At 57.9% G+C, this 11557-nt stretch overlaps 1 protein-coding gene across 3 annotated transcripts; it reads left to right on the plus strand.

The window, feature by feature from the left end:
- Nucleotides 1–746: 746 nt before the first annotated feature.
- LOC118613711 lies at nt 747–10567 on the plus strand. Of its 3 annotated transcripts, XM_036237019.1 has the most exons (3): nt 2159–3344; nt 9015–9255; nt 9575–10567. In XM_036237019.1, exons 1-3 carry the CDS (start codon nt 2895–2897, stop codon nt 9667–9669), a joined length of 786 nt encoding a protein of 261 aa, XP_036092912.1. In that variant the 5' UTR covers nt 2159–2894; the 3' UTR covers nt 9670–10567. The 3 variants fall into 3 exon arrangements, 1 of the variants encoding a protein (XP_036092912.1); XR_004955734.1 differs by lacking the exons at nt 2159–3344; nt 9015–9255 and adding an exon at nt 747–1690; XR_004955733.1 differs by lacking the exon at nt 9015–9255.
- Nucleotides 10568–11557: the final 990 nt, after the last annotated feature.

The following is an 11557-nucleotide window of genomic DNA, read 5'->3' on the forward strand; positions in this document are numbered from 1 at the left end:
GGGCAGGGAGCCCAGGGGCAGGGAGGATGGGCTTTCAAAGCATAGCAGGTCCGGCTGGGAGTCTGGAAGTGCCCTGTCCCGAGGGAAGGTTGGGTCAAAGAGGAGCCCAGATCACAAGGGGTTGAGAGAAGACAGGAGAATTTCAAAGGGGCTCTTTGCAAGGTCTCTATACGAGAAATACAACTGACAACATGCTGTTGTCAGGGACCCCGAGATGCCCTTCTATGGCCAATTCCTGATAAAGCCAAGACCAACCCAGCAACCGAGAAGGTGACGCAGCCATGACTAGTCAGATGTCTCAGAACCGCAGTTCAGGGCCTGCCTGCGGAGAGTCTGCTGGAACCCGGGGAACTGTGTTTTTCCAGGTTCCCGGGAGATTCCGATGTGCGAGCAGGTCTGGGAAGCCCTGGTGCTGAGCCCTCCAATTCCAGCTTTCTTGGTCAGCTGTGGGCAAGGGCCAGCTGAGGACACTTCTCCCTGTGAGCCTGGGGAGAGGGAGGACAGAATGAGGAGGCAGCTATGGAGGAAGTTGGAGGCAGAGACAGGGAGGAATTCACTTTTCCTGGTGAGGCAGGTGGCGGTCGAGGAAGCAGGCGGGGTTAGGAGCTTAAGAAGAGTGGGAAAGGGGGGCCACGGCCTCTGTGTGGGACCTGAGAAAGCCGGAGGGGGACAGGGAAGCATGTGAAGAGCCAGGCAGAGGGGCTCCGGTGTACACTGGAGACCCAGGCCCGCAGCTGGGACAGGGGTTGTCCCGGGCTCCTCTGAGCAAGAGTCACAGAAACCCAACTCAGAGTAGCTCAAGCGAAAGGAATTTATTTACTCACATGACAGGAAAGCCCTGCCTCTTGCTCTCTCTCATCCTCTCCCCACAACCGCCCCCTGCAAGCCTCGCCTGTCTCTTGGTTCTCTCGTAAACCCACAGGCTTTTTCCACGAGGGGTAAGAGAAAGGTTGGTGTGCAGATGGCCGCAGGCATGTGTCACCCTTTCTGGAGTAAAGAGGCTTTTCCCTTCCCAAGCTCCGCAGATAAAATTCCAGGGACGCATTCTCCTTGATCTCGCTTTAGTCATGCGCCCAAACCTGGGCTTATGATCATATATTGGAGGAATCGGGCTGTGTAATTGGCCAACCCTGGTCCTCTGCCGTGGTTGGGGCAGGGTCCTGGGATTAGCAGCCTCGCAGGAACTATCTGGAAGGACAGATCCCTCAGAAGAAGCTGCTATTATCGAGAAAGCGGGGGAAGAGATGCTGGCCAATCCTCTGGCTCATATGAAGCCACTTTAACTGTTAAATCATCTTCCAAAACAGACTCCCTAAGACCAGGAGCCTAGAAGGAGAAAGAGAGGGGTGGTGGCTGTGTGGGCCATGTTTTCGCATGTTTTCCTGACAAGTCCTTCTCTTCAGGGTGGGAGGAGCCCCAGGCTGGCCAGGGGAGGGTGGACAGAGCTCTTTTGGGGGCTGTCCACTGTCTGGCCCCCTTCCTGTGCTTGAGTCTCCACTGGCTGGGCCGGGGAGCAGCCAGGGCCACCCGCGGCTTTGTAGGTATGGGAGCCAGTGAGGTGTGGCCAGAGTTGAGCAGCCGAAGAGAGAAGTCAGAGTTCAAAACCGCCAGGAACCAGATTCTGGGGGGACTTGACAGAGGTTGCTTGGAGCAGCCGGACTGCGCCCCAGGCTCCTGTCGGCAGAGCATGGTGGGCGCACTCACAGACACACACAGACAGACACAACTACACACTCACAGCAGACACACAGAGCTACAGAGGCGTGCAAGTGACAATGACCCAGATACGTACGCACACACGGACAGGGACAGACACAAATACTCAGAGACACACACAACACTCATGCACACATAGGTCAGACCCAAGCAGACACATTCATACATGAGCATGCCTGTTTAAAGAGACACACGTGTACACTCATTCACACACGCTCATGCGCATACGAGATACATGCACATCCGGTAAGAACACACACACACGCGCACACACACACACACACACACAGATACCCATTTCCGGAGAGAGATACAAACACATCCACAGAAACACACACAGATACTCATCACACAGAGACACACACCTTCACACACACCCGCAGACACACACACACACACGCGCGCGCGCGCGCGCGCCTTGGCCTTTCCCATGTGGAAGGGGCCTCCCTCAACCAGCTCATCTGCTACAGGTGAACCCCGCCTGGCAGCTGCTCGGGGACGTGGGCATGGGCTCGGGACCTGGCGGGGCCCTGCCGCACCCTCTCTTGGTCTGCCCCCAGGTCCTCGAGTCTGTGCGCACCCCTCGTTCTGCCCCTCAGCCTCGGGCGCTGCCCGTGGGGCCTCGACGCCGCCCGCTGCTACAGCAACCCCTGCCCTAGCCGCTTGGCTTTCTCCTCCTATCCTCCGAGGGCCGGGCTTCCTGCTGCTCAAACGCGCAGCCGCCTTCTGAATCCAGTGAGCTCCTGCTCATCTTTCATAGGCCACCTCAGTGTCCCCTCCCTTGGAGTAGGTGACCCTGCCTGGGCTGGCACCATGTCTGTCCGTCCCTCTTCCACCTATCCCGCCACACTTGGCACAGCGGAGAGCGGGGACAGTCCTTTCTGTGTTTCTGGCAGCGTGGAGGCAGGGGTCACAGATGCCCGTTGGTCAGACAGCCCAGGGGGTGAATCGCCAGCACTGGCCGCCCGGAGGGAACCCTGCAGCGAGGGGGGCCGTCCTCCGAGGGTGACGGGTGTGCCCACCTCAGGGAGCCTTGGGCAGCCCAGACGGATTTGCGAAGCCCCAGCCCCACCCCCAGCTCCCACGTTCAGACTCACACTGACACGCATTCACACGCGGGTGGGCATCGTGCCCCTCGTCCCGGACAGCTGGGCTGCTCCCTCCCCCTCAGGCCACCAATGACTCACATCCCTGCCCGCCAGGCTGCACATAGCCTCCTTTCAGCCCCTCGGCCTCAAACACTAGCTCAGTCTTCCCTCCCCGGCACCTCCCCCTCCCTGGTGAGCTGGCCTGGCCTCCCGGCCTGGCAGCTCAGCCCCACGGGGAGGCCACGCAGAGGCCTCCTTCCTCTGCAGAGCACCGGGCTCCTGTCTCTCATCGCCCGGCTCCTGTCCAAGCCAGCGCTGAATGGCTGCCTTTTCACGGCCCGGAGCCGGGCCAGGTGCATTCTGGGCAGCACTGCTCCCACCAGTGCCTGCTGGGGACCCGCTAGCAGCAGGGGGACGGAGCTGGAGGGGCCGGTGAGACCGAAGTCCCTCGAGTCCCTCCCAGGCGCCAGTCAAAGGCTTCCTCAGGCCTGTAAAGAGCTCTTCTTCTCACACACCCTGTCGTCTGCCTCCCCAGTGGCTGTAAGTAACCTGGCCAGGCAAGGGTTGTTATTATTTTCATTTTCCTGAGGAGACAATGGAGGCCCAGAGGAAGGTGAGCCCGCTGGTGAGTGGTGGAGCTGGGACCCCGTCTTGGCAATGAGGGTTAACAGCATGATGAACCTCTGTGAGGTTCCAGTGAGCGCGGAGAGGTGGCTGAGCCAGGCACGCCCCGGAGAAGGGCCCGTAAGTTGTGGGTTTTGCACCCAGCATCTCTCCCTTCTTTGGTAAGAGATCTCCCTCCTCTCTCTCAGGACGGACCTGACACAGCTCCGTATGCCCCCTCCCACCCTGACAACGAGTCCGGTCCAATCAGGACTCGCCTCCGGGGAGTTTCACAGGGGAACTGGAAGAGGAACACCCCTTCGCTCTCTGATCATGGGCGTTTTGAGGACGTGACTCTGAACATATTGGGAAAATACGGTTGCCACGTGCACCGATGCCCCCCAGTCTCTGCGGAGGTAGAGAACAAAACAGAACGACACAGAAAAAGGAGCTCCACAGGGCGGGAGCCTGGTTCTGGAGGCCCCATGGTCAGAGAAATAGTGCCGCGCCCTCAGAGATGTTCACACCCTAATCCTCAGGGCTTGTGGCTCTGTTAGGTTGCTGTCAAAAGGGATGCAGATGTTATTGAGGTTTTAGACCTTAAAATGGGGCGGTTAGCGTGGATCGTCTAGGCGGGCCCAGTCTAATCCCAAAAGCCCTTGAAAGCAGAGAGCCTTCTCTGGCTGGGAGCAGAAGAGATGCGGCAGAAGAAAAAGAGAGATTCTGGGAGTGAGAGGGATTTGCCGTGCTTTAACTGGTTCTAAAACCTAGGGACCCACTGGTGGTCCCGAGACCGGAAGAAGGCCTCTGGAAGCTCAGGGCAACCTCCAGCTAGCAGCCGGTGAGGACATGGGGACCTCAGTCCTACAACCACAGGAACTGGATTCTGCCCGTAGCCTGAAGGCGCTCGGAAGCAGATTCTTCCAGAGCCTCCCCTTAAGAACATAGCTGGCCGGCACCTTGATTTTGACTTTGTAAAATTCTGAGCAGAGAAACTCGCTGAGCAACCTAGACTTCTGACCTACAGAAATGTGAGAGAGCAAGTCTAAGTCATCTCAAGCTGCAGAGTGTGGTAACTCGCGACAGCGGCATTGGGAAGATTATGTACGTCCCGAGAACGAAGGCTGCCCTTCCTCCCCTGAGTAGTTACAGGCACCGATAATTTCTGCGTGTGTTTTATCTCACCCGTGACCAAGACTCCTGACTGATGCTGTTATATAAAAAAAAAAAAGAAAAAAAAATTGGGGGGGGGTGAGGGGGCGGCGTAATGCCTTTATTTTTTTCTGACTCTACTGTTTCCCAAATGGTCTGCCCTTACGGGTGGGTAGATGGGGCACTCAGAACTTGGGGACAGCCACCGTCACATGGCCTTGGGGACAGCAAAGGGTGTGGGAGGGACAGGCCCTCTTGGGCCCGAGTCTTCAAAAAGTTGAAGCAGCTCTTCCAGAAGGCTCGGGTGGCCCCTTCTCCACCAGCCCGGATCCCTTCCTTCCTCCCATCGAGGCTGAGGTTACAAGGGAGAGAGCCATTTGCTGGGAGCTAGGGAGAAGCGCCTTCTCTGAGGACATTCTCTAGTAGCTTGGCCAAAACTTGTCAAGGCTGGCAAGAGTCAACATACATAAGGGTTCAAGGCCACGAGGGTGACAAAACAGGCCCTTGAGCTCACCTCCTCCTGCGCACATGGCGAAACCCGCAGCTGCACATGGAGCCGCTCCCTTCGAAGAGATCCAGAAACTAGCTGAGTGACATATTGGGAGAACAAGAAGTATCCACACCGGAAAGGGTAAGAAAGGCTGAACCGCGCTCACCATATACCTCAGTCCCAGCACAGCGACACGCAGGTGGGAAGCAGCTTACGGCCCTTGGCTTCTCCCTGAGTAGTGAAGAGTTCGGACCCAACTTTTAAGACTTCCACCTGAGGAGCGGGTCCCCCTTGGAGCTCACCAGCAACGACCCCGCTGTGACAGGGAGCAGGTGGGAGAGGCCTGGGGAGGAATCGGCGTACGCGGGGAAGGGCGGGCAGGGGCCAAGGCGCATGTCGGCCAAGGACGCGGAGGCGGGAGCTGGGTCCAGGAGCGAGCTAACCCCGTGTCTCCTGGGGGGTGACCCCTCCCCAGGGGCCTGCAGGGCCTCCCTTCACGGTTCCGCTCGGCACCCATGGCTCCACGGCACAGGGCCGGGTCTCAGAAACTGGGGCTCCGCGCAGAAAGTGGTAACAGACACAATGCGGTACACGTGTCGGGGGGCTGTGCCGCCGCCCCACTGGAGACCCCGGCTTGCTCTAGTCACTGGAAAGTGTCCCGCAGCCAGGGATCGGGGACCGATAGGCCCCTGCCTGGTGCTGAGAGGCGAGACGTGCGAGGAGCCGAGAGGCACCAGGCGACGGGCAGAGGCCGGGGAGCAAGGCGAGACAGAGGCCGGGGGGCCCGCCACCCCTCCGCCACTCCGGCTTTGCCACGAGAAGCTGGACACAGACAAAGGGACGCCATGTGCCCAGACGGACTGCGGCCAGCCGCCCACCTGTGGGGTCTCTCAGACACCCCCGGGGTCTCGGGCTTTGGACAACGGAAGAAACGAAGCTGCGAGGCCAGCCTTTGGGGATGGACAATCCAGGAGCATGGTGCTGGCTGCTCCCCTGCCCCCGTCGGCTAAGCCTGCTTTGGGAAGATGAAACGCCACACCTAGGCCTGCTTGACCAAGGAAGCTTCCAGCAGGACAGGGAGAGCCGGGGCCCTCTTCCCGCCCTATTCCCCATGGACAGATACCACTCTAAACAGCCTCAGGCTCCCTGTGGCCCTGGGAGGTTGCGCTGGTCCACTTCCAGAGGACAAGCTGCGGGTCGAGGGGGACCACGTCCTCAGGGGTCCCCCCACCCCACTTCTGAGCTCTTCTCCCATCTCCCAGCCAGGCCTGTTCTCACCATCGAAACAGAGAGGGGAGACCCTGATGGAATAATTTCTTGCTTGACTGGAAACTTCCTCTCTCTGGGATTTGCAGACCATGCCATTTTGGCCCAGTTGTGGGCTGCAGTTGTGAATCGCAGTTTGCTCTTGGTTTGAGGCCAGCCTTAGACCCACGACGCCAGCTGGCTCCTGAGGGTTCGCGGAGCCAGAGGCAGCGGGACAGAGAGAGGAGGGCAGGCTAGGAGGCCCCCTCCCCTCCTGTTTACTGTGACCTCCTGGTTGCTGAGTGAGTCCCCCTTGCTCTCCCCTCTTCCTGAGCTGTCATCCTTCTGGAGCAGGAGCCGGGACATTGGCAGCAGCCCTGGGTTGATGAAAGAGGAGGGATTGGACGGAAGCGGGTCAGTGAGGGGGGTTGGGGTGAGGGGCAGGAGCGGATGGGGCACCCATGATTCTGGAGACTGGGACCCAGGATCATTTTTGAACATGGGAGGCGAGGGGAGTCACTGATTACAGGTGTTTAAGAATCAACAAAAGCGAAAAGGAAACCCATCCTGAGTGTGATGCTGTAATGAGGCATGCGTGAGGCCAGGTGGGGCTGGACCTGGAGCCTGGTCCCAGAGACCTGCACCAGGGCACAGGGGGCGAGGCCAGAGCTGTCCCAGGCGAGGCTCAAAGGGCAGGGCGGCATTTCAGGGACTGCAGACGGCCCAGGCCGGAGCCGTGGAGCCTCATCTCGAGCGTTTGTGTATTTCATCCCTGGGCCAGGCTGAGTTTCTGAGACGTTGTATTTAATTTCAACGAAGACCTCGAACGTCTGGGTCCAGTTTGTTTGGCCCACTGCTGCTCCTGCCGATGGCGACCTTAGAACCCTCACAGGAACCTCGGGCCTCACCGCCAAGGCCGTGGCGCGGGTCTCGTGGCCCAGCGGCCCGCGACCGGGGCGCCAGCGTATCCCTGCCTCACTGTGGGTCTCGCTTCCCTTCTGGCCTCAGGGTCACCTTGCTCGCCCCTTCCTAGTCCCAGAGGGGACTCTCACCATTTCGAAACAGCCATGACGGGAATCATATGGCACCCCAAACTCAACCAGAAACCCCAAGTCTAAGTCTGGTTGCTAGTAAGTGACACTTGACTTGAAGAATCATTTTTTTTTTCCTTATTTTTTTTTTTTTTTTAAGGCAGGAATTTGTTGGCCCAGAGAAGCAGGAAAGGGAGGGCGACCGGGGACTGTGTGCCTGCCTCTTCTTGATCCGTTCTGCATTCTCTCCTCCTGCAGAGGGGGGTGTGGCCGCCGGCAGCTGGCATTTCGGCTTCGTCACCCGGAACGGTGATAGTGACCCCACCTCATGCCCTGGCACCTTTTTTTAAAAAAAGTGTAGTCGACATATAATAATGCATTAGTTTCGGATGACCCAGGCCCGCTGGCCCCCACACTTCTCGCCTCTGGCTCAGGCGCTCTCTGCGGGTTCTACGTCGCCCCTTCCACCAGTGAACCCAGGGTTTCCCGTGAACCCAGGCTCTGTCCCTCTGGCTCTGTAGGTCCCTGTCAGGAGCGGTGACTGGCGGTCCCGAGCAGTGCCACACCGTTCAGCACACAGGACAGGCGTGTTTGCGGGAGGCACAGAGAGATAGTGGAGTTACGAGCAGCATCCACGGTGTGCCAAGTGGGAAGGCAGCCAGGGAACACCCAGGTTAACCATCTGGTCATCCTCAGTTATCACGTAATCCAGGGACAAAGGCCGCAGGCTAGTTCCTGTAAAACGACGGCCCGGAAATGAAATGATGCCGGCACCTTGGGCCAGCGCCAGAGATCCGAGGCTACGTAGGGACAGGTGCGGGCGGAGTCTTCTGGAGCAGCCACCTGTTCGCTGTCCACGCCACGCCTCGGGCCCCACGGCCCGGCTCCCGCTGACCGCCCTGCCGCGGTCTATGGTCCACTCTCCGGGTTCCCTCGGGCTGCGCCTCCTGGCGAGCTCCTGCCAGGGTTGTGCTGGGGAAGGGTTAACAACTGGCTCTGGGTGCCGGGGTCGGGGAGGAACCCGGGTCTGTCAGGTCGGCCAATTCCTATGATGCGAATATCCCCAGGATGGCCGACTTCAAGCTACCCGAACGATGTCGCTGAGTGCAGAGCCGCGTAGCCGCCCTTATACCATGTTTCCCCCACACAGACGCAGCGGGTGTGAACGGCTTCTGGGACGCAGACGGCAGTGCGCTCCGTAACATACTTGGGGGGGATGAGTTTTGAGCATTTATTATTCTTGTTTTTAGTAGAATTTATTTAATCGTAAGTTTATATGTAATTTAAGTTTCGGTAATGGCTCTGACGCCTGCTCACGGCATCCCTGAAGACGTAGCAGCCAGGCACAGGCCGGCTCCGGCACGCCCCCGCCTCCTGCCCACGCGCCAGAGGAGGGCCCGGTGGACCCCCCGCCTCCCAGCACCCCGCGGCACTTGCTCAGCCTCCCGTCTTGGAGTTCGCGGCATCAACTGGCCCCCTCTTCCTTCTCCAGGACCCCACCCCCCACCCCCGCCACCGACCTCGGTGCCTTCGGCATCCAGCTCGTCCCCCGGCTTTTCCCCGTGCCAGGCTGACCCCTGGCCCAGCGCTCTGGGGGCACCGCTTTCTGGTCGGCGGCCTCGGGGGGCCCATCTCTCCCCACCTTCCCCAGCTCTGACGCTGGCGACCGACCGCCGTCCCTCGTTTCAGTGCGGCTCCGGTGTCGCCCTGATCTGCGGCCATCTGCGAAGGCCAGATTCTCCCCACACGGGGACAGCAACTCGAGGCCCAGTGGAACTGTGTCCCCTGTTGAGAGTTCAGCTAAGCCACTCCCGATGCTGCTGCAGTGACGCCCATTTCGTGCGGCTAAGTGGCCTCAGGGGCCTTGAGCTGACACCAGCTGTCCCTTGGGTGCGCGCCCTAAATAACAGCCCTCAGAGTCAGAATCAGTGTGAGTTCCTGGTACGACCTCCCCGAGGTCCTTGTGATGAACAGCCTCCCCCCGCCCCGCCCACTGCCTTCCCCTGTGCACCCCTTAGATAAAACTCCCACGGAGCTTACCAAAATGATGGCTTTTTGGTTCAAGGTGACCAAGCCAGCCGGGAGCCCTAGAAACACTCCACCCGCAGACCCTGTTACAGGCCCGTGCCCCCCGTCCCGCGGCCTCACACGCCTGCACTGCCGTGGCCCCCCTGCGAGCTGCGAACCTCCTCCCCGACCTGTGAGTAATGAACTTCTCTGTCTCACTTTATTTGTGGTCTTTCACCCAGGGCTCCACTTAACAAATATTAATTCAACAAGATCACAACCCTTCCTGTCCCAACGCTGGGCAGCCCCACGGGATATGTTTGTTCCACTGAATTAAGCTGGGGAGTTACGCCACGGCGGAAAAACAGCCCTGGGAGGGCTGGTTCTGAGGCGTGAGGTAAGCTCCGAACACCTCTGAAGCGGTTCATGGTTCTGGCCACGCCCTGGGTTTTTTCACGTTCCCTGCCTCCTGCTCCTTCCACGCCCACATCAGCCATGGCCGATGGGCGAGCAGTCAACACGACGTGAGTAGAAACTTGAACCGTACTTGGGCTTGACCGCTCTTGTCGTTGGAGCCCTGAGACCACCAGGAGAACAAACCCAAGCTAGCTTGCTGGAGGATGAAAGGCCTCGTGGAGAACCCGGGACCCAGCCAACAGCCAACTGCCAGCCATGAGCGAAGCCCTTGACTGCCCTCTGACCACTGATCACGCCTGGGTCCAGCCAAGCCCAACAGCAATGCCCGTCTGAGCTCAGTTCCCATTGCTGATCCACATAATTGTAAAATTAGTAAATTATTATTTTTAGCTGCCAAGTTTTGTAGGTAATTTGTTAATGTGCAAAAGCGAACGGAATCACTCCTTAGCACGACTTACCATGGACCGTGTCAGGACAGGTGACAGTGGGAAGGCGGGCCCGGCTGCCAGCCACGAGGCCGCGCAGTTGGCACCCTGGAGGGCCCAGCGTGGGTCCCCGGAGCCTGGGCGGGGGCAGGGGGAATGGGGGAGGTTTGGGGAGCATTCACCTTGCACATAAAATATAAGGAGGTGACCTCAAACTCAGTAATCAAGATAAATAATATTTTAATGAAATATTAGAAAAATTAAAACAGCAAACTCTGGCCTTCGAGCTGGCTGTCTAAACATTTTGTTGGAATCAGGGCCAGGATTAGGGTTCGGATGGGTGCAGGTCAGATCATGTTTCTATTAAAGAGTTTGATATTTTGTTGTCATGGATTCTTTTTGGTATCATTGTGTTTTATTTGTGCATTTGTTTTTTTTATTTAACTCTTTTGATTTGGGCCCAATCCTGCCCAACTTACTGCGTGACCCCTGGTACCTGACTGGATCTCACAGCTCTATCTGCCTGTAATAATCCCACCGAGGGTCACAATTTAAACTGTTTCCAGACCTTGCTATGAATGAAGCCAATGAGATCAAGGCCTACTCAGGGGAAATTAGGGAGCCGGGTAACCAGAGAGCTGGGGTCAGCTTCCAGGGGCAGAAGAGACATCATTTTTCAAAAGCCCCACATGCTGCTCTCCGTGGTTTCCCCAGGTGGCTTTCATGGGCCAGTGCTAGCAGCCGATGACAAGATCTTCAGAGGACCTGGGCGGCGTTTGGGTTTATCCATGTACAGGTGTCCTCGCTTTTCCAAAGTTTGTTTTTATGAAAGAACTACATTAGGACCTGTTTTCACTAACCGAAAGAAATCCAAAGAGGAGTTTCACTTCTGTGAAAAAAGGCAAACAGATAGAACAGCGTTCAGCATTCGGCAGGGAGCCCTGACAGAGGCAGTGGTACCCGAGCAGCAGAGCGGCCCCGCCGAGCTCCGTCCCTGGGAACTACACTCAGCATCTCGGCATCAGGCCGCCAGAGCTTCGACTGCGTCTGTGAGCATCAGTGCTTTATCCCGATTTACTCTATGCCTCCCTCGGTGAGAGGCGTCCCTGAGGCGTCAGAAAAGTTTAAGAGCTTGTGGGCGCGTTCCACTTAGCGTAAAATTAGAGGTAATTACGTGTTTAGATCGTGGTGAATGAAATAAAGACATTGTGTGTACACGGAATTTTGGGTCTGGGAATGCTCAAAAATTTTCCCCTATAATTCACAGTAATCGTTTCTTCACTTTACTCCATTTTGGCTTACAAAAGGTTTCAGAGAACCCTCTACTTCCGGTTTGTGGGGGAAGCTGTATTTGATCCCCGGCCCTCCTACCCCTTCGATCTT

The sequence above is a fragment of the Rousettus aegyptiacus genome, unplaced genomic scaffold (genome assembly GCF_014176215.1).
Source record: "Rousettus aegyptiacus isolate mRouAeg1 unplaced genomic scaffold, mRouAeg1.p scaffold_m13_p_2, whole genome shotgun sequence".
Classification (NCBI taxonomy): Eukaryota; Metazoa; Chordata; class Mammalia; order Chiroptera; family Pteropodidae; genus Rousettus; species Rousettus aegyptiacus.